The 24,459-nt window shown below is 24.3% G+C and overlaps 1 protein-coding gene across 2 annotated transcripts in view; it reads left to right on the forward strand.

Moving 5' to 3' along the window:
• LOC105844135 (interaptin) overlaps positions 1 to 24,459 on the forward strand; it is a 106,145-nt gene that overhangs the window by 23,147 nt on the left and 58,539 nt on the right. For both annotated transcript variants that reach the window (XM_065793068.1, XM_065793067.1), the window contains 10 exons: positions 1,002 to 1,097; positions 3,370 to 3,447; positions 3,847 to 3,939; positions 4,181 to 4,260; positions 6,565 to 6,764; positions 11,002 to 11,096; positions 19,135 to 19,272; positions 19,385 to 19,566; positions 19,838 to 19,994; positions 20,128 to 20,309. In XM_065793068.1, the coding sequence (XP_065649140.1) occupies positions 1,002 to 1,097; positions 3,370 to 3,447; positions 3,847 to 3,939; positions 4,181 to 4,260; positions 6,565 to 6,764; positions 11,002 to 11,096; positions 19,135 to 19,272; positions 19,385 to 19,566; positions 19,838 to 19,994; positions 20,128 to 20,309 (1,301 nt within the window). The remainder of the gene's footprint in view (positions 1 to 1,001; positions 1,098 to 3,369; positions 3,448 to 3,846; positions 3,940 to 4,180; positions 4,261 to 6,564; positions 6,765 to 11,001; positions 11,097 to 19,134; positions 19,273 to 19,384; positions 19,567 to 19,837; positions 19,995 to 20,127; positions 20,310 to 24,459) is intronic.

The following is a 24,459-nucleotide window of genomic DNA, read 5'->3' on the forward strand; positions in this document are numbered from 1 at the left end:
GAAAAAATATGGCAATTAATATTGTATTACAACATACAAAGGCTATGCTATTATCTCTTGATAATTTCATAAACAATTTTGAACAGATTATAAAAGAAGCACAAGAAGCATCCACAGATATAGATGTTGTAGCACAGTTCGCTGAACGATCTTCTTGTGATACTCAAATATTAAATATAAACAAAGGTTGTCTTGACAAATCACCAGAACCTAGTTTAGTCAAAATGGAGAGTATGTAATCTCAAGAGATTGGCAGACTATTGTTATTGTACAGACCATAAAAATAAAGCAAATGAGAAATATTACATTATTGATATACCGAATGAAGAAATTGAACCAATAATGATATACGTGATCTTGTTTCTGAAATTGACGGTGAGTATAACCATCTAACTCAAACGGCTGAAGATAAGTTTAAAGAATCTTATTTTAATAAACTAATCGATAAAATAAAAGATTCATTGCAAGAACAATTCGAATCGTATAATTTTTGTCGATAGAAAATGCAACCGCATAAGGTCTATTAAAATTGATTTATAATTTCTTTGTGTAACTTTTTTTTTAAAAATAAAACCCAATAAAAATGAATTCAATAAAGTTGAAAAAAATTTTTTAAAGGCCCCAAAAAGTTACAGCACCGCATTGATACTATACTATAATATCCTATCCTATACTGCAAACATTTTAATAAGTTACTTTTATTGCAATTGCATAAAAAGCGTTAAGCAAAAAAACCTTAAAAAAGTTAAAACTTTTTGCCTTTATGCTTTTTGCACAAAACCTGCCTGTAGAAATCTCTAAATCTTTAGTTGATTTACATTACTTTATTTATTAATCTAAAACTTTTATGTGGCAGGTTTTGGATTTAATTTCTTTTTCCATTAAAATAAAAAATTGAAACAAAGTTTAATTTTCAATTTTGTTGTATATTTCAAAATTTATTTGTTTTAAAAATATCATTGGATAGTATTTACATTTTCTCTTCTTTTTTTTTTTTTCAGTTCCCAGATTCTGTTCAGGTGAATGACCTGTTTAAAGATTTAAGAGATGGAACAACCTTACTGAAATTATTGGAAGTTCTCACTGGAAGAAAACTGGTTTTTATTATTTAATTACTTTAAATGGAAAGGAAAAATTAAAGTTAAACTTTATTGTAAATACTAAATCTATTTTTGACAGGCTTTTGAATTTTTCTCTGAAAAATTTCTGTTTTGTTTTGATTTTATGTTTTTATTTTTTTTTAGTATTTTAAATATTTTTTTCTGTAAAACTTCTAAACTATACCAATTTGTTTCTATCATAAGGCTATCATTTTTAACAGTCATAATAATGATGGTAATCATATGGTGAGAAGATGATGATGACAATTGTCATAATCATCATTATTTGACATGGCCTAATAATTTTTATTCACAAAAGGCTTTAACATCCCTTCACAAACATCTTAGTATTTTGTGATTGTATATTGTATATTGCTACCATAACTTTTAGGAAAATAAGTGCTCTTAAAAGTTAAAAATAAGCTAGTATATGAGATGTTGAATTTACAATGAAAAAATCACAGAATGTCTGAAATCTTGTCTTCAAATGAACACTGTGAATAAATACTTTTTGTATATAGCTGAAAGACTACATTAATATATTGTGGTAAGACTAAAGTATCATAAAAAAATACTTTTAATTAAATACTTAAAAATTTCATTTTTCTCAAAATGAGAAAAATGAGAAATCTGTGATTTTACCCAAGTGGTATATATATATATATATATATATATATATATATATATATATATATATATATATATATATATATATATATGATAATAATAATAATAGCAATAATAATAATAGTAATACAGTGGCGGTTCTACGGCCACAAAAAGTTAAACAAACCTGTTTAAGTTATTTGTAGACTACTTTTAACAACTTGAAAATAGAATTTTTTAATTATTTATTAGAGCAAGTATATTTAAATTATATTATAATTGTTTTTCATTTTTTGTTTATGTTTTATATAAAAGTTAGCAAAAAATCACTGCGACTTTTTGCTAGCTACCCTTTTATGTAAAACAGAATATTGTACTATCAGATAACATTACATTTTAAGAATTTTCAAGGTATATTTTAGCTAAAGTTTTTAAAAATAAACACTTTACACAAAGTTCTTATGAAAGTTAATGAATAAAAAACACAAGTTTTTAATAAAAATTAAAACAAAAACAATATTAAATTGGTCAGCAAAGCAAATGTTTTAAAAAGAGTAAGCGAGAAGAAACTGAAAAGTGTTGCTTGTTGATATTTATATTAATATGATGTTGATGATTATGCAAATTGAATTATGCTCTTGAATTTAAAAGCTTCAAATATTTTCTGTTTAAAAGTTTTATTTGCTTAAAGGTTCTTTGTGTTTAATGGATAACTAAGCAGACCTTTTTTAGTTGTGTACTCTAGAAGAGTTATGTTCAAACTAATTTGAATACTTACCAATGTTTATGAGATCAATTTTCATTTTTGTATTTAATTTTCAAATAAATTTTACTTTATATATTTAAGTGTAAAGTTGCAAGATTTGTGAGATTAAATTTGAGATTTTCTCTAATAAGAACTTTAATGTTTTTATATGTATGATTTTATATTTTATATTATGCTGCGTGTATTATGGTATAAAAAATATGTAAAAAAAAAGATATTTTAAATAAGTTCATACCCATTTATATCAATTATTTAAATTTCTCTTTGTAACTTTTTTAAATTAAATCTAACTTATTTTAATTAAAGTTTTTTAAATTAAATCTGCTTTGCTGACACATTTCAACATCAAAACAACTGTTAGGTTGTGCAAAAAAAAACCTATTTTACTTTTTTCCAGACAATGATTTTATAAAAAAAATTTTACATAGATATTCATTTTAACTAAATTGCTTTTGCTAAATATTTTTTAATAAAAAAAATGAAATTTAGGTTGTATAAATAAACTAAAATTTAGGTTGTATAAAAAAAACTAAATTTCTTATAATAGTCGATGACAATGAGAAATACCTTTTTTAATAACATACCAACAAAAGAAGATTGCAAAAAAAAAAAAAAGCATTAAAAATGGCTACAAAATTTTAAACATCTCTTACATGTGCATAAATATAATTGACTGAGTCAAAAAAATTTTTAATGTACTATTTATTTTTTAAAAATCCACTTCTAATCCACATTCTAATTTAGTTTAAATTTTTTTAAAAACTGACTCATCATATGGAATGATCCTGTATATATTTTTTGTTGAATGTTTAACGTTAGAGATTTAAGCTTTGGTAAAGTCAAAATATTTATAATTTCTAATGTAATTTAATACTTTATTTAGATAATTTTATTTAGAAACCTGTTAAAGGAAACATGAGACTTCATCATGTTAATAACCACAACAATGCACTAAATGTTTTAAGAGAATACAATGTAAGAAAACCAATTTTATTACATATATATATATATATATATATATATATATATATATATATATATATATATATATATATATATATATATATATAATACTTTTTATATATAATGTATTTTTATATATATATATATTTGTATATTACATTTAATGTTATCATGTTTTTATTTTAACTATTTACTTATAAAGCTTATGACCACTTAAGGTGGAATGCCGCTCAAACATTTTTATGGGATGCCACTTATCTCTTGATATTTTTGATACAACCCAGTTTAATACTAATATATAATATTTAAACTAAATGTAACAAATTTATAAAGTATAATAAAATACATTAATAGATCTAATTGATAATACATTAAGTATTTTATTTATTATAAATTTTTTGTGTGTGATAGGTGAAGTTGATTGGAATACATGCCAATAGCTTAGTAGATGGGGATCAGCTGACAACAATGGGTTTATGTTGGAATATAATGTATAGATTCCAGGTTTGTTTAATTTATGTTTAAGTACTTTTTACATAGAATAATTTTTTTTGTCTATTGTTTTTTAATCTAGTTTATTTTTATATTGTGGTTTTAATTTGATGTTTTTTTTAATCTAGTTTTTTTTCATGGCTTCAATTAAAATTTTTTTAACTAACCTCTGTAATAGTTTTACATATAATATTTTCTTTTCTTAAAGATTACCAAATATTTTTGATTATATAATTTGGTATCTTATTTAAAGATTGTTGAAGCTATGAAAGGTGACAACAGTAAAAATGCAGAAAAAGCATTGCTTGATTGGTGTCAATATATACTTAAGAGGTACTTTATCTTTGCTTACATATTGTATTTTGAAATAATATTGCTAATTAATTGCACTATTCAACACTTATATTGGATAAATCTTTAGTAATTGAAACTAATGATAATATTTAGGAAATTTTTAGTTTTATATTTTTTGTTCTTCTCTTCCTTCTTTTCTAAAAAGAAGATACACACCTAAAATTTTGGCATTTCATTTCTTGTTATACAAAGAATGTTTGGATATAAGTTTATCAAAATAATTGATAAAAATAAATAAAACAATAAAAAAAAAGACCTCAGGGCTTGAATTAATGCAAAAAAATCTGTGAAAATTTTTTTTTTTATACAGCTGCCCAAATCCCTGTTGCTACTTTGTGGATTTGCATGGGGGGTTGCATTTTTTGATTTATTAAACCTAAAAAAATTTGGTTTAGTAAATCAAATTATATTTCCTTAAGTTTAAGTATATACTTAAATTATTTTTTTAGAAAAAATTTCTTTGAACAGAAGTAAAATAATTTATATTTTTTAATTTAAATTTGTTACCATTTAATTTTTGGTTTAACTTTTCTAATAATCACTGGTTTAATGTTTGCAATAGAATGGTTCTACTTATAAAACTATTTTCAAGAAACAAAAAATAATAAACTATTCAAAATGTTTGTGATTTAAATAAAATTTTCTTCCTCACTTGCACCATGTTTTAAATCTGTTCTAAAATATTGTTACTTTAGTTAGATTAACGTTTAACTTTCAGGAATGATCCTCGCTATGCTACTGGGTATTGCAGAGGCCCCTGCAATTAAATTTATAATTATTGAATGTTAACATTCTTTTAAATTTTTCCAATTTCTTTTTAATTTCTAGTATCAATTGTAAAACTATTTGAATAAGAGAATTTTAGTGGACTAAAATTCTTTTGTTCATATAGATTTCTTTTTTAAAAAAATTCCTAAAAACAACTTGTGTATTTATAGAAAATGTTTAATCTTGATAACACTTTGAATAAAAAGAAAGTATTAAAAAATGGTATCTCCTTTTTCATATTCTTTTCGAGATTCATTGTTAAAAATTTTTTTGTTAAAAGCTTATATTATGTTTTAACAACATATAAGATATAAATAAAAATGTTTGTATGGCTAACTTTTGCGAGTCTTTGAGTATATTAGGCATATTTAATAGTTGAGTAACTTTAAATTACTGTAGTAACTTAACTGGTTGTTTTTATTTAGTTTATTGGTAAATTTACTGTGATGTACTTTATTCATTCAGTAAATCAAACTAAATATAACTTTAAAATATTATTGGCTACTACATAGAGATTTAAAGTAATTTAAATTTAAAAGTGCTTTATGTTGAATAGAAATCTCAGCGCAGGAGAGCAAATGATCAAACTTCTATTCAAAAAATAAGTTTAGCATGACGTACTTAATGACCCCTAATAAAAAACTTGCAAGGTACTATATGTTAATTTCTGACCCCTAATAAAATACATGCAAAGTACTATATGTTAACTTCTGAATGAATGCATAATATTAAATATATTACTTTTTGAATCATTACAAAAAACTATGTATGAGCTTCTCATTTAAGCTTATATGTGAATTTAAAAGAATGAGCTAAAAAGTAATAATATAAATAACAGTAATAGTATAAAATACTACTAAAATAATTAAAATTGATTAAGTGGATAAAATATAGTAAAATGAATAAAATATTTAAATTTAGAAAAACTGAATCTAGATTCTGTCACAGATGTATTGACTCTGTTATCTACTAAAATCATGTTAGTGTTATATTTGTGAAAGCATTTTATTTTTATATTAGTAACATAATAAATATAAAAAATAATATTTTTGTTAATGTATTAGAATATTGAAGTAACAAAGATTATTGGACAATTAATATTAGACAAATATTAGGCAGAAAATTACTTTTAAGAATGGCCAAAAAAGTGCTAAATTAGAAAAGAAAAAAAAATTGCAAATTTTTTTAAACAAAAAACTATAAAAAATTTTTAAGATAAAATTTATCACAAAGGTGTAAAAAAGCAATGGTGATTCATGATTTTCAGGTCTTGGTTTATGGCATTATTTTAATTTTTTTTAAACATTTTCCGTTCGTGGTTCATAGCTAACTGTGTATCCTGCATTGGATGTTAAATTTTAATAGGGAATATTTTCTTAATTAAATTTAAAAAAACATTTTTTTAAAATGTTTTTAATCATTTTTATGTTTAAAATAAATAAAAAATTTTTAAAGAAAAATAATTTGATTGTGTTTTATATTAATATTTAAAAATTGTTTTTTTTTTTAATTTAGTTTTCCTGGTATAGAAATAAAAAGCTTTCAGCCAAATAAATGGAAAGATGGTTATGCATTGAATGGAATTATTCATTCATTTCAACCGAGTTTATTTAACATGAATGATCTATCAAAAATGGGAGATGCTGCTCGTCTAGAAAATGCCATTTACCATGCAAAACATACTTTTGGTGTGGAGCCTGTTTTTCAGCCAGAGGGTATGTTAAGCTGGGTTTTTTTTAATCTTGTTTGGTTAAAATTTTTATTTTATTTTAAGTAGTTTTTATCAGATTCCATTCTAAATCCAAATGCTCAATATAATTTTCTTATATTTGATTAAGTCCAGGTTAGATGTAAATCTGCATAAAAATGTATAAATCAAAAAAAAAAAAGTTATTTCAAATAAATAATTTCAAATAAATTTTTTTTATGATTTGATCATACATTGTCCAAAAAAATTATTTAGCCTAAATTCAAAATTAAGTTTATAGATAAGAGGAAAAAGAATATGACAAGACAATGTTACATATTTATGTTACTGCTTCTTGTGTTCATTTTATGTCAAGGTTAAGTTGTAGTTGGTTTTTCTAGTGATCAATCAGCACTATCTTTTACAACTGTCTTACTATCTTACTATCAACTGTCTTACTATCTTATTATCAAGTTTCTTGAGTACTTTCTTTTTTTTAAACTTCTTCCGGATCATTTCATCTTTTTTTGTTCAACTGAGCTGTTCATTAAAATGTGTCAAACTTGTTATCTCTGACGGTGTAGTGATTGTATACCAAAGATGCTGCTTTAAATCTGTAATTGCTTTTTGTGTGAGGTTTTCTTTAGGTAGATTACTGCTTGGTTTTATAGCAAACAATCTAATAAACTTGCCAATTATGCACAGATTATGTCTATTACAAACTGAGAGTTTAAGCTGATCTCTGAACAAGTTTACTTCCATTTTTTTAGATGATAGTCTAGTACCAGTGGTTGCACATTTTTAAAACTGAAAGCAGGCATGATTCATTAATGCAGTTTTTATTTTTCTACTTCTTCTCTATTACAAAATAAATTAGTAATACAGAAATTACAAATTACCAATTCAATACACAATGATAATTAATAATCATGTAAAATGTAACTATAATATGCAACAGTTATGTTCATTTAGAGATTCAGTTTGCAATAAAATTATTAACAATACCACAGGTACAGTTATCATTAAATTATTGTTCAAACAATTGATTTTCATTTTAACCATATAAAAAGAACAAGGCCCAATTTTATTATTAAAGTTCCTCTAACAATTACTTAATAATATTATAAATTAATAACAAATAATATTAATGCAATGATGTCAATAAAAGATTACTTCCTCTCAAAAAAGACCAAAAGAAAAATGAACTAATAAAAATTATTGATGAGCTGGCTACTTTACTTGACGAAGCAACTAAAGAATGAAAAAACCAGCACAACAAACATTAAAAAAAACTTTTGGGATAAAGATGTCCAAAATATTTATGATGAAAAAAGTTTTTATTAATTACAATATTAAAGCAAAAACTTTGATTCAATATTTCAAAATGATTACAAAAATTAAAAAAAAAATGAAAAAAATCACTATAATCAATGTACTAAATTCAAATTTAACAGACCTAATAAACTACAAAAGTTAACAATACTATATCAAAAAGTTGCTTTTTGAAGCCAGTAAAAAATTTTTCCAAAAATTTGTGCAAAAAACTATAAAAATTAAAAATTCATCTGAGGGAACATAAGTAAATGAGTCTCAAATTGTAAGCTAATTAAAATTTCAAAAAATAACAAGGTCATTTTATTACTCATACTGGTCAGGGAAGTATGAGTATCTTTTTGAGTACATAATAATATAACAAATAGAAAAAAATCATACAGCCTTGTCATTGCAATTTGGTTTTAGATCTAACTAGTCATGCAATATTTGCTCTTACTGATTTAATCAGTCATAACAAATCTTTGAAACTAAATGCATATGTTACAATCAATGCTTCAAAAGCATTTGACAAAGTAAATCCAATAACTTTATTAATGGAGCTAATGGGTAAATTAGATACTAATTTATGGCTTAAACTGTATGAATACTATCTTAATTTGTCTGTGTTAATTAGTTGCGGTAATAATACATCTAGCATCTTGCGATAATAGTTAATCTAACAAATGTTGGTGTTAAATAAGGTAGACCACTCTTTTTAATATATACTGAAGGACTTATTAAAAAGATGGAAAAAAATTTGGTGTTTGTATTAACAATTTAAAGATTGGTATTTTAATTTGAAGAATTAAATGCTTAAAATATGTGAAGATTATGGTAGAAAATATTAAATTCAATGGAATCCCAAAAATACACAATTTATAAAGTTTGATACAAAAGCAAAGAAAAACAAAAAAGAAAATATAATCTATTATATAAAGCCTTAATTGAATATCTTAGAGTAATCATTCAGTATGACATCAGAAGTATAAACCATTGTGAACAAAGACGCATAAATTTTTTAAAAAGCAACCTATGCAGCATGAAATTGGGGTTTGGACATATTTACAGATCAATTGAAGGGCTTATTGAGAAACAATGACAAGCCACAAAAACAAATATTTGAGAAAAATGACTTTTAAGTTTTATTTAAATCTATAAAATCAGTGCTTACAGTAAGATGATTTTATAATTATAGCTCCAATTTTAAGAATTATGCCTTAATATCTTTTTGGCTATTGCGTATACTATTTATGGTTATAAAAGTGATAATAACTCATTTTTGAAAAAAGTGTGGCTTGTCATTGTTTCACAATAAGCCCTTCAATTACTAAAGATACATCTATTTAAATGTTTTTGTAGATCAATTTTATATTATGCTGCCAACGTCATCTTTACTCTTTACAAGAGCATAGTTCAACAATTTTAAACACTTCTGAAGATCTGCAGAAAAACCAAAAGTATGCATTATTTAGCTGCTCTAAAAATAGAACCTACAAGATTTAGAGTTGATATTACCAAGTGTTTTCTGTTTAAACGGTTAATAAAGAACAGAGTAACTAGTGAAATAATATTTTTGATTTACAATGAGATCCATAACACATCTGTTGATGGTACATATGTTAACCTTATAACCAATTAATAGATATTAAAAAATGGTATACCAATGCAACTCAATTAAGCTCTATTATGGTCCATATGAATCAATTATGAAAAAACTTTTTTTTGTGCATGTTTTTAAATGTTTAAGTCTGGACTTAAGTCTGCTTTTACAAAAGCATATTGGAATCTGGAAATATGAAAACATTTTTAAATTATTAATTAAAGCCTAAAGTGATGTACAGTGATGATCGCTAGCAGTTTTACCTATAATATATTTATTTACATAATTTTGATATTGCTACTGTGAAAAAATCATCAACCATGGTGGCATTATACTCTGAAGTAATTATTATTAGTTATCACTTACAATAGTTGACAACAAGCTTGCAAAGAATTTTGTGTAATATGTGCATGCTCAAGTTACCCAGTATTTTTCATTGAAATTACCTAGTTTAAATTCCTAAAATTGCAGTGGTTTTAATTGCTTTTTGAATAAAAACAAAGCATAGTAAATATTTGCAATATTTTAACAGTACTAAATATCTTTCTGTAATTTAAATTCAAAAAATTTGTAATTTTATTGTTTAATGGTTTGAGTTGAGAAAATTGAAAAAATAATGAACTGATTTTTTTTTTTTTGTGTGTGTGTGCGTAAAACAAAGTAGTATTGCTTCAATAAAAAGTGGCTCAAAATTTGATCTTTTAATGAAATGTTTTGTTAAAAACAAATCATTTTGTTCTACAAGTTCATTGTAATTGTCAGGTTGGTATTTTTTTACTTAATGTTATTTTTTAGAGTTAATTTAAAATGCTCATATTACCAAGTGGTCTGGCTAATACATGCAATTTTGAAACTTTTTTAAAACCTCTTTGTTTTAAAGAAAAAATTTTGAGTGCCCAAATATCTAAGTTGATCCATGAGTAGTGATCCCTAAAAATTGTTTATTTGCAAAAATTTTGGATCCGTTATTATTATTTTAAAATGAAAATATTTCATTTTTTGCTTAAGGTACTATAATACCTTAATCTACCCTATATTAAATAATATTAAATTATAATTTCTAAACTATCTTTATATGATGTTGTTTCTATTTTAGACATATTACACTTTAGCTACCATTTTGATAAATGTCTCATTGTTATTTACATTTTTTAATTTTTTTAATTTTTTCCTATAAATTTGCTTTGGTGAATAACTAAAGCTTTGCACTTTAGCTACCATTTTAAAATTTAATAAATGTCTCATTGTTATTTACATTTTTATATTATTTTTTTATTTTTTCCTATAAATTTGCTTTGGTGAATAACTAAAGTAAATTTTTAAATTAAAAATTAATTTATTTGATGTTTAGATATGATAAATGACTTAGTTGATAGTAAGAGCTTTGTGATTTATATCAGTCAGTTGTATATGGTGCTAAGTAGTCCTACCCCATCCTCCAAACATGTGAGTCAAGTTATTTTTAAATTTTTGATTATGAGTTTCTTGTTTTTTTTTAAATTTATAACCAAATTTATTTTTGATATTAAAAAGATGTTTTTATGAGTGTTTGTTATATTGCAATCCTATTAAAGTTGTTTAAGAGTATTCGTGATCTGCACTTATTATATAATATTAGCAGTAAGCAACCTGGGATATTAATAAATAAATCACTAATAACAACTTAAGTTGTGTATGTATTATCTGAAAAATATGATAAAATACAAATTCATCTATATATATAAGGCTGCCACTGTCCCGATTTTTCCGCAGGAGAGCAGAAGTTTTAATTAGTTTAGCGCTGCGCTCTCCTCTGTAAAAACCGGGACAATAGTAGCCTTATCTATATATAACATAATCTTTTTAGTTATGCTTGCTTTTGTTTGTCTTGGCATGAAGTTAATGACATAAAAGGAATAGATTACCTAAGTATTAGGTTCTTTTTTATAACAGCAAATATCAGAGAAGGAAAGCCAAGTTTCAACTGACAATACCTAAAAATGTTTTAGTTACCTCAACACCCACAATTCAAGAGTTCTACATAATAGTGACTATATTGAGTAGTTTAAAATTTATCATTATAATCAAATATGACCAATCTTTTGGCAATTATTAGATATTGATATTATCAAAAAATTTAGATTCTATTTGAAAAATCTGTAAGAACAACTAGGATTCATAAATCATGAATTAGTGACTCATAAAACCTTTCTTAGACATGGTTATTATCAGTTATGGTACCAAAAAATACATAAGAGCTTAGTAATAACAGAGTGTTCCAATTAATGCTCCCCTTTATTAATAAACCTTCTGTAAAAAGAGAGAGAGGAGGCAGACTATTTCAAAGGCACTGTGTTAAAAAAATTTTTTTTTTTTTTTTTTTCTTTAACATGTTCGCTTCCAACCAGGCTGCAAGCAACCACTCTTAGAGTTGGAAGTTAATGAAAGGAAAAGATGAAGTTTATAGAGCTAGATAACGGTTGACAGACAACTTAAAAGATTGCAAATTATATGAATCAGGAAAACATGATGAAGGAAGCAAATCCAAAGAACTAATGTTCGAGGAAAAAAACTAGACGAATAAGAATTTTTGGAGCACTTAGGAACAGTCACAGAAAAAGGATGAGACTTAATTGAATGACTTATTTGAATGAATAATACAATAATAAACTTTAGTAGATGTCACAAGAGATGCTAGCTCTTTAGAGCAGTACTCATTATAGTATTTATAGAAAAGAGGAAGATATGACAATATTATGTTGGAGGTTGGCTGCAAGAGCAGATTTACAATGCGTTTTTGCACCTTGCCTAAAAGAGAAAGGGCATCATTGGAAAATCTACCCCAGATATTGCAACAGTATTCCATACAAGAACTAATTTAAGATTTATAAAGAATAGAATCCTGAGTGAGAAAGTGGCGAGTATGATAGAGAGATGCAACCATAGCAGATGCTAATTTTGCAATTGAATTAATATGGTTTCCAAAAAGATTGGAACTAAGAGTTAATCCTAGAAGATGAAGGGTAGATGACATCGAGTACATTACCATAATTATAGAAGATCTAGATTATTGCGATAACGATTTGCTGAAAATTAACACTGAGTTAAAGTTAACCACTGAGTTAGCCAAGTTAACCAAAGTTAACCACTGAGTAAGCCACTGAGTTAAAGTTAACCAGCCACTGAAATTTTTTTAATCTGAGTTAAAGTTAAACCAGCCACTGAGAGTGGTTGGTGTAGCAGAAGTGAGATCCTTTTCAAGCTCAAATGCTCCCTCTAAGTAATCAGAGAGTGTAGGTTTCTTTTCAAGACAAGAATAAATGGTAGTATCATCAGCGAACAATACCACCTTAGATGTAAGAATATCTGGAAGATCGTTAATGTAAATTAAAAAGAGTGTAGGGCCATGGATAAAACCTTGAGGAAGCCTTGAAGGTACAATATATGAAGAAGAGTGCTGTCCATCTAGGACAACTTTTATACTAGTATAAATTTCTACAATTGGAAAGGAAGGATTCCTTAAAGATGTTACCTGATACACCGTAAGAAGAGTTCAGGAAACCTAACTACCAGCCGGCCTCAGAATCATAAAACTGAGTTGTACCCTCATTAGGAGATAATAGAATGAGTTGCCTTGTATTAAAAACAGAGACACAAGCAAAACCCATGCATTGTGTCATGACGATCCAGCATTCAACATCCTTAACTGGAAATAATGTATTATAAATACATCTAAGCCAGCCTAATAGATAAAGAAGGGGTGCGAGGCTGGTCAATATATATAGAATCTGTTTACCCCTTAAGTCTTTGGCTAGGAGGCTTTCTACAAGACAGTAGTGGGATACATTTAACGTCTGCCTAAAATGAGTACTATTATCAAGACACCATCTCTAGCCTTTGCTCAACCAAGAGCCCCATGGCAGGGGGTGTTTTAAGTCAGAGTTGGCTTCTCCTAGCCTTCGCCTAAAAAAACATAACCTACAAGGCAGCTGGACATAAAACAGGTTGTACTGGGTTACATGTTACCAGTACCAGGATAACCTGACATGTATTAAATTCAAAAACAGTTAAATTTAGTTAAAGTTAAAATTAAATTTTAATTAAAATTAAAATTTTATTTAAATTAAATTTAATTAAAGTTAAAAACATGCAATAAATTATTATGATCATAACTAAAGTTATTATTTTTATTGACAAAAACACTATATAAGCATAAACTAGTTAAAAATTAGTAATAGCGCAATTAGCCATTAAAAAAAATCTTTTTAATGTTACCACTAAACAAAATTATTTTTACCTCAATAGTTTAGAATTCCAGTTTCTTTATAACTGTTGGCTAACGATTAACACAGTAAATTTCATGTCATATAAATTTACTAAATTAAAACCATGTTTCAACAGTAAGAAGTTATTATAATAATCTTAAACTTATCAGTAGTGATATCGTAAAATATCTGAAAGTAATAAAAAACAAAAAGTAGAGTTTAATACAAAGTAGATATATGTATGTTTAATACAAAGTAGATATATGTAAAGTTGAATTTCATTTAAAATATGAAAAATAGCACTTATCTGATGGGACCGAGAAATTATAATAGGAAACTTTAAAAAAAAAAAAATGTAGTTAAACAAATTCTAGTATTTATATTTTTGATACTAATTATACTAAGATTCATACTTGGTCTTAGTTCTAAAGTGTCTTAAGTAAAAAATAATCAACAGAAATTAAGACCACCTGACACTAAATGGTGCCAAGTAATACTACAACTTAGTAACATCACTTGACTGACAAGAATAACAATCTTGCTTTACACACTGGTAAGTAACACCGCTTTTAAAATATAGAAAAACAGAATAAACATATATAAACTTTGAACATATTAGATTATATAAACATATTTTATAAATTGTTACCATTTATTTTATTACATCAATTAACAACATTTGAAAATAAATTTGTGTATTTTTTTGTCATACCACTATTTTGGGTTGCAGGCAAAAGTAATAAAAAGATCTGGTTTATCATTTTTTATTATAGCCATAGCATCTTCAAAGTTTTTTTAAAGACTTCCTAAATAATTAGAAAACTATAAGGTACCCTGGTCTAACATTATGGTTGTTACCAAGGTTGCTTATATCTTTGTGTAAGGTATCATACTGCATGCTTCTCAGTTTACTTTGACTATATCTATGAAAGCAAGATACTGCTCTTCAATTTTAACATATGCATCAGCAGCATAATGCTGAAATAATTAAACATGAGCTAATTTAACATGATTTCTGACCAGTGTTGCATGTTCAGGGTTGTGTACCAATCGACTATGCAATGTTTTGGAAAATGAAGTGAATAAGCCATAGGATCTATGTTAGCTGACATACTCAATATAACTTCTTAATTACTTTTTTGGGAAATAACTTCCCTGGAAGCAGGTGGAGCACCATCTTCAACAAATACAACTACAACTTCACTAACTATAGTTTGTAAATAAAACATTAAATCGTGTAAGCAAAGTTGATTGCTATGCTGTTGCTTTCTGAAATTTTCTGTGGCAAAAGTTTACTGTGATCATATATATACAATTATGTATGTATATATATATATATATATATATATATATATATATATATATATATATATATATATATATATATATATATATGCGGTAGTGGTGTAGTGGTAGAGCGCTCGCTTCATAAGCAAGAGGTTCCGAGTTCGATCCCCACCACGTCCCTGGTAGTACCGCGCTCAACTTGTTTATCCGCGCAGCGGCCTTGTTCGTCAAGGTTCTTGTTTCGGAATTATAGAGTTGAGAGAGGGTTATAACCACAATTAAGTAGCCTCCCATCTGTAGTGGCCTTCTGGGCCTTGGGGAGGTGAAATAACAAAAATATATATATATATATATATATATATATATATATATATATATATACACAGTTGCTTTCTAAAATTTACTGTGGCAAAAAATATATATACAGTTGATAATATGTTGGGATAATATCTTGATCTAGCCTAAGATTACATACACAATCAAAAACTTGACCACATATTCTAAAACATTAAGGCCTGTGATTCAAAATAAAGACAGGCATTATAAACTCTAATATATTTTTTAAATGTTTATATTAGAATTATGATAAAATGTTTATATTAGAATTATGATATATATAACTTCCTGTAAATAAATATTGTAAAGTTCTACAACTTTTTCCACTTCAGCATTAATTATTTTTAAGTCGCCTATTATTATTTCTTCTAATAACTACTTCAACACTAATATAATTCATTTCAATTTCATTATTATCAATAAACATAATAACAGTAGTGTTACTATTGTTGTAACAAATAAGTACAAAAGAATTTTAAGAGTTATGTTCTTTTCTATTAAGTTACTTAATAATATTTTAAGTGATAAAATTTTAACTTTTTTAAATTTATTTTTTAAATAAATTTAAATTAAATTTTTTTTAATTTAAATTTTAAATTAAATTTTTTAAATCTTTTTAAACTTATTTAAAAAAAAAAAAAAAATAAAAATAAATAAAAAAATAAATAAAAATATCTAAAAATAATATTCTGAAGTTGTGAAAACATATTTTTAAGAACTTATCTTAAAAGAGAAAAATAATAAATAATAAAATTCAAATAAAAATTAATAAAAACCTGCAATGCTAAAGAGATATTATTTGACAATAAAAACAAAACATAATGTTAATTGTTATTTTGTTACTTATCTATAATCAAAATACCTTATGTAAAGCAATATATTAAAAAAATCAACTGCAACTATTTTAGAATATATATGACCTTGTTTTTAAGCGTAAACTGGCGCGCTATTTATGTATGCCGTAAGCTATTTTACATAAGCGGTAAGCCATTTCATGTAAGCCATTTTTTTATCATTTTTTAATATTTAAACAAATTGATTTAAACATGAAACAATTTAAACATTATTTATTTAGACAATATCTAATGACAAACAACAAAAATAATTACCCAATTTAAAAAAAAAAGAAAATTATAAGCTAAAAATACATGTTAAATTTTATCTTATTAGCGCTACTTGGTATTTTTAATGTTGTTTGTTTGTTGTTTTGTTAATAATGATTTTTGATGTTTTTTTCATTTTATCAAAAAAATGAAAAAAGCTTATTATAATCTTTAGACGACACCTTATAAAGAGTTGAATTTTTTTATGGTTAAAAAAAGAACTTCTCCAATGGATATAGCTCTATTATTAATTTTTTTGCTTGAAATGAAAATAATAGTTTAGAAAAATAATATTTTATAATAGTTACATTAGCTTTATATAAATAACAGATTGTGCAATATCAAAAAGGTAAAAGCAGAAATTTCTTTATAATTAAGAAATAATTTTGATTGAAAAAGTTATTTAATTTTAAAAAAATTAGTTTTTTTTCTTGATTTTTCTTCCTCCTTTTCTATTTTTTACAAAAAATTAAATTCCTTGTAAACATGTTATAACTTATGTTATAAAACTGCGTCAAAAATTTTCATTAAAAGATACTTAGAAACTTATATCATCGTTTTTCACAAAAAAAAAAGCACTGGTAAAGTAATCAACTTGAGTTTTTTTCTTTGCAACAAGTAATATTTTTTATTTGTTAATAACTTTTTAAAAGTAAAAAATCAGCTATTTTTTATTTAAAACAACGCCTGTATATGGTACATAAACACTTCAGCTCTAATAAATAAAATAAAACCTGCTTAGAATATTTTGAAAAAGACAAAACTGAACCAAAAAGAAATTGCACAGTACTAATAAAAAAACTACTTTATCAGTCATTTTAGTCCTAGCTTCTAAAAAAAGAAAACAGGCTGTAAAAATTAGAAAAATAAACAACCAACAACAAATAAACATTTAAATTTTTATTGCAAAATTAAACAATGAACAATATTAAATCTTCTTGAATACTAAGAAAAAATTATCAGCTCTAATTTGAAACGCGATAAGAAAAGCTTAGAAACTACTTTAAAATGATGTAAGACAACATTAAACATTAAATTAGATTATTAATATTTATTTGTGTCTTTCTTTTTTTCTACACTCTTTTTTTCTATGTCTCTTCCTCATCTTTGTTTTTGTTTGTTTCTTCCATCTTTTTGCAGTAATCTAGCTCTTTGTAAAAATGTTAATCCATAATTTTTTACAAATTTTACAAATGAATGATATTACTCTTGAAGAAGTTATTAGAAGAAATAATAACAGGTTGTTTTTTTTTTCACTGTTGTTTATTATTCTCTAACTTTATTTTTTTGCATCTCAAATTAAAATAATTTAATTTTTTAAATTAAAAATAACATTTAATTTAAAAATTGTTTAAAATTTTAGAATAAAATTTAAAATTGTGACACTCTCTGGTGAAATCAAACATAGGTTTATTAATATAAAATTGTTCCACAAATTACAATTTTTGGGTTTTAAATTTATTTACTATTCATTCTACAAATTCAAACTTTTTTTTTTTCTGATTTTATAGATTTAATTTTCCTCTACATAAAAACTTTTACATAAAATATTTTAAATTTTTCATAAGGTTTCAAAATAATTGAGCAAAAAAAACTTTGACCTTCAAATGGAAATAAAATAGCAACAAATCCATATTTTATATCAATGTAGTTTAGTAAAACCTTTTTTTTACAGTTTTTCAGATAGTATCAGGTTTTAAACATTTCTCTTTTATCATGTTATAGTAATACTTTGGTTTTGAAATCTTTGATCATTTTTATACTTTAATTTGTGTAACCAGAAACAATTTTTAACTTTCTCAGTAATTATGATTGCAAAGAATCTAAAGAAAGTTTTAATTAAATCTTTATTTAAAGACTTTTTATTGTAATTTGAGTTTTGACGCTAATTATTCTCTATCTTATTATTATCAAAATATTATATTATTAAGTTCTATCTTGTATATCAAAATTTAATTTGATTATGTTTTTAATTATCTTGTTATTTTATTGATTTAAAAAGTACATTTAGATCACCTATAACTTCCTGAAATTTACTAATTTAGCTACCTAAAATTAACTAATTTAAATGTATTTATGTGTTGTTACTTTAAGTGTGGTATTGATGTAGTACACTTTTACCTGTAAGACTTACATAAGGTGGCTTGATTATATGATTCAACAAAGATGGATAAACACACAGCAATTTGGTATAAATAAACAATTTTTTAATACCATTAACTTATTCTAAAGTGTAATTTATTCCATTACATATAATGAAATAAATTACACTATAGAACAAATTAATTGTATATGATCAAGTTAATAGTAATTAAATATAAACTCTTTTTAGGTATCGTATTTAATGAGATTATTAAAATACTTTACATGCAAATTTTTTACTTAGGCAGTATTTATGAGTTATGTCTTTTGGACATTATTAAAATCCTAGATAATTTTTATAATTTATCTTGTTACTTTATTTTTTTTTAATTTTATACATTTCCTTATTTTTTTATTTTTTTTATTTCAAAGGATGAAACTCTAAGTAAGGTGGAAAAAGCAATATTGGATGAATTGCAGTTTTTATCAAGCAAGCATGATTCAACTTTGCTACAAGCTCTTCAGAATCCAACACTTAAAGACTTGAAGAAACGATACAGAAATTATAATGTATGTTCATTTGTTTGTTTTTTTATTGGTCATGTTTTGAGATATTAATATTGTTATATAACAAGTCATTTCATATTTATGTGTTATTTATAATATATATTTATTTTTCCAGGTATTCTTTAAAGAGCTTGAAGCTGCGACTGAAAGAATTAATTCTGTTAAAGTGGACTATGAATGTATTATGCAATCAAATAATGTTACAAGTGAAGATAAGGAGAATGTAACATTATCATTTGAAAAGTTGATTAATACTTATAAAACATTGCAATCAAATGCTCAAGTTGCACGCAATGCGTTAGTAAAACATTGTTTTTATTCTTTTATAAACTTCTGTTGCATATTATTAATTACCAAATCATGGTAATTAATAATATGCAATTAATTTAGCTTTTTTAGAAATCATTACTTGTTAAAAATTATTTTAAGTATTTTAATAAAATAATTGTTCAAGGAAGTTTCATAAAGGAAATATTTAAAAAAAAATTTTAACAGTCAAAAGAATAAGAAATTCTTTAAGTGATTTTAACAATAAAAGGCAATGAAAGTCTGAATACTTTTTATATAGTGTTCAATCAAAGTTAGTAAGTCATCTGATAGAACAGTTTGATCAGGTTTTTGAAGTAATCAAGCAGGTGAAACATGACCATGATAATATCTCTAAAACATTAAATGATGAACATTCATTGTTCAGTGAAGTGCAAGAAAAAAATGTTTTGTGTGAGGTAAGTTTTTTAGTTTTTAACTAATTTGTATATTAATGATGTTATACTATGTTTTAAAGATCATCAATCTGACACCTGGCAGTTATTTTACTCTGGTAACTTAAGAAGATCAATATGTTTTATCTTTATTTAGAAAACTATTGCAGTTTTATCAGAGATGAAACCTTTAGTGAAATCTTTGAATGATCTTTGTGAACAACTCTCTCGTGACCAATCAATAAATGAACCTGTTAAAAAGAAGTTACATATGGCAGGCAACAATGTTCAAAATGAGTTTGAAACTCTCATTGTTTCTTTGCAAAAGCTATTAGAAAGGTATATTTTCAATTAAAATTATGTTTAACAACAGGATTTTTTTTTTTATTCAAAATTAATAACTTTAGAATAATTGCTTAAAGGAATCTTAAAAAATGTTAAAAAATTGGTTAAAAAAAGAAAAAAAGTTAATAAATATTTTATCATTTTATTATTGTATTCTCCTTCCAAAAGCTAAAGGTGTGGTGAGGGGTAGGTGAATACAGTAAAGTGTTAAGGAGTCTACTTGTTTCCTTCTCTCAACCATGTGCTTAAAGTTGAGCACAGTACCACCATGAATATGTGGTGGGGACCAGACTTCATTAACTTCTCACTAATGAAGCTGATGCTTCATTTATTAATTTATTTTTTAAGTTGTTGCTGTTAACACCTAAAACTACTGAAGAAGTTAAGTTGTTGTTAACACTTAAAACTACTGAAGAAGGAAAAAAACACATTCTAAAACCTAGCTGTCTTATTATTTGAATTAAATTCTTACAAATGTTTTGTTAGAATTTAATTCAATTCATTACAGAATAAATATACATTTTTTGTTTTAATTTTCAAATTTTCTTTTTCTTGTGCTTCTAGTATCTGTTTTTATATAATAGTACTTTCATCTAAATATTAACATTAAAATCAAATGGGTTTCTTATCTAACTTTTTCCAGTCCAGTTAGGTATATATCTGGACAGGTCAGTGATACTGACCTGTCCAGATATATACCTAACTGGACTGGATGAAGTTATAATTCATTATAGAAAATTAGTTAAAACTAAAATAACTGTTTAACAATTTTTTTTTTGGTTGCATCTATTGTATAGCCAATTTTTTTATGTCTACAAAGAAGGGTAACATTACTCTATCTGGATTTCTTTTTTTTTTTTTCCTCTTGCACAAAGCCTTGCTTTAAATCCTCACTTTAACTGCACAAGTTTTAAACATATCTTGTTTCTTTTTATATTGCACCAAAACTAACAACTAAGCATTATTTTTAAAATCAACAGAAGTTATAAAGAAAAGATAATTTCAACTATTTGTTCAGAAATATTTTAAGAGATAGAAAAAACTCTTTTTTAACAATAACATTTGGCAGAGAAATTGTTATTATTTTTATAAATAATACCATTTGATAGAGAAATTATTGGTTTTTTTAACAAAACCATTTGACAAAGAAGCTGTTTTTTAAACAATACTACTTTTCAGAGAAACTATTTTTTTTTTAATAACACAATTCAATAAAGAAACTGTTTTTTTTAACAATATATATATATATATATATATATATATATATATATATATATATATATATATATATATATATATATATATATATATATATATATATATATATATATATGTATGTATGTATGTATGTATGTATGTATGTATATATTACCATTTATGTTACGCCAAAACCTTTTTCAATTAGATTATTTAAACTTTTAAATAGTTTATGTGGAGAATATTAAGCAGTAATTTATTGTTGTAAAAAACATTTTCATTGCAATTTTGAAATTTTAATTTAAATAAATTTTTTTCTACTTTCCGTTTTTAATAAATTTTTAATTTAAGTTTATTATATTTACATTTAATTTATTATTAAATATTAATAAATTTAAATTTAGTTTATTAAGCTTAATTTAAATTTTTTTTTTTAAATTTAAAATGCTTCATTTTACAATTTTTTAAAATTCTTTTTATTAAATTTAATTTTAATTACTTTTTTATGTTCATTTTACATTCAACTATTTTGTATATTTATAGTTTAATTTTTTTATAAATTAATTTAATTTTTGACTAATTAATTTATTTTTTGATAATTTATTATTATTTTTATTTTAAAACCAATAAATTATTTTCATCCTCTTACAAAAGTGCATTATGTTTATACCTGTATATAAATTCATTGCGGGATAAACAATAATTAATCTGTAGGCAAAATTTAGAGAATTTTTTTAGTAAACTTTATTTAACAAATTTATGAAAAGGCGATTTTTTTTTTAGTGAAATTGCTTTTTAATAAAAGTTTTTTCATTATCATTAAGTTTTTAGATTGATCTTAGAAACAGATTTTAGATTGATCTTAGAAACAGATTTTAGATTGATCTTAGAAACAGTTTTTAGATTGATCTTAGAAACAGTTTTTAGATTGATCTTAGAAACAGTTTTTAGATTGATCTTAGAAACAGTTTTTAGATTGATCTTAGAAACAGTTTTAAATTGATCTTAGAAAAAGTTTTTAGATTGATCTTAGAAACAGTTTTTAGATTTTAGAAACAGTTTTTAGATTGATCTTAGAAAAGATTAACTAGTTTATGAGTAGTAGACGAAAATTTTGTTAAAGCCAAAATTTTAAAAATTGTTGATATATATATATATATATATATATATATATATATATATATATATATATATATATATATATATATATATATTTTGACTGTTGAGAAATTCATCTTTAAAGAATTACCCCCTCATTTAAAAAAAACTACTCAATTGTGAGAAAGCAAGCATAAGACAGTAATGTTGTGTTATAAATGTTTAAAGAAATAAATTGTATAAGTTTAAATAAGTATAAGTTTTTTAAAATAAGGAATTTTTTTTTTTTTTAAACATTTAAATTTTATTGATAATTTTTTTAATAAAAATATTGTTTAATTTAAAAATATTTATAAAGATAATGACTTTAAATGATTTTTAACGTGGTTTCATATTAAATTTAATTACAATGCGGTACTTTAAAATATGCAACTTTTAACGTTGTAAATATCATACATGCGGTAGTGGTGTAGTGGTAGAGCGCTCGCTTCACGCAACAAAATCTCATAACAAGGCCTGTTATGTAGTACAGTTGTCTCTTCTTTTTTCCCTATGTCTTAATGACACTTTAAAGTTGGAAATTATTATATAATTTTGTAAAAACTTTAATTTATTTACAGCATTTTAATTAAATTCAAAATTTAAATAAAAAATTTGTGAATTTAAATCAAGTTTTTAATAAAGTTATAAAAAAATGAGCTGTAATTGTGGTAAAAGATTAGGAAAGATTCTGTAAAACCCATAAAAAAAATATCACTATGGCTGCTGTTGTCCAATATTTTCACAATTTATACAAGCATCTGATGATAAAAGAATATACAAGAGCCTGTACTCTCGTGTTATGAGTGTGTAGAAAAAGGCATTGCTTTTGGATCTATTTGTAACTAAATCTTGGAACAATAAAATAAAAGCAGGATTTTTTGTTTCAAATTGTGGAAGGAACAAATTTTAACTCAATTTTAAGACACAAGATATTAAAAATGGTTATCAACACCTCCTCATAATGGTTGTATACAACTCTACTGTACATATTATTTAATTACTTTGCATATTTTGGTAAAGGTTTTGAACATGTTTTTTGCTTGTACATTTAGTTGAATACAATTGAACAATAAACTTACGACTTTAAAAGTTTAAACAGTCTAGTCACTAACTGCATTATAAAAGTAATAAAATTATAACTGTGTTATTACATTTATAATGTACTTATAACTTTTATAATTTATTCTTTGTTTAAATAATCCCAAATTTTAATCAATAGTAGAATAGCATCTAGAAAAAAAAGAGTGGATATTCAAATAATGCTAAAAACTTTAGGAACTTAAACAAATATGTGCCTTATAAGAAATGTCATGGATTTCTAAAATGTTACTAATGGTCTGTAAAAACCAATGTAAATTTTAAATTCAACCAATAAAAATTTTTAATTTGTTGATTTTAAAATTAGGCACATTTTTATGGACCATTAGTAACACTTTTCAATATGATAATTTTTTGATAAAGTACGTATTAGTTTAAGTTCCTAAAGTTTTAAACATTATTTGTATATCAACTCTTTTTTCTGGATGCTTTTCTACTTCAATTAAAATTTGGGGTTACTTATGTTGTTTAAACAAAGAATTAATTATAAAATTTATGAGTACGTTATAATAAGTATTTGTTTTGTTTTGTTTTATAACTTATTTAAGCTAATTTACTCAATTAAAGCAAAGAGCACAGTTTTGCATAAATTAAAATTTGGAAGACCAGATATTTTTCCAGATATCGCAAATCACGATTGCTTAATTCAACCCTTGCTCAACTTATGCAGTTGTCTGATAATCAGGTGACTATAATTGTGTCTGTTGTA

The sequence above is a fragment of the Hydra vulgaris genome, chromosome 03, assembly GCF_038396675.1.
Source record: "Hydra vulgaris chromosome 03, alternate assembly HydraT2T_AEP".
Lineage (NCBI taxonomy): Eukaryota > Metazoa > Cnidaria > Hydrozoa > Anthoathecata > Hydridae > Hydra > Hydra vulgaris.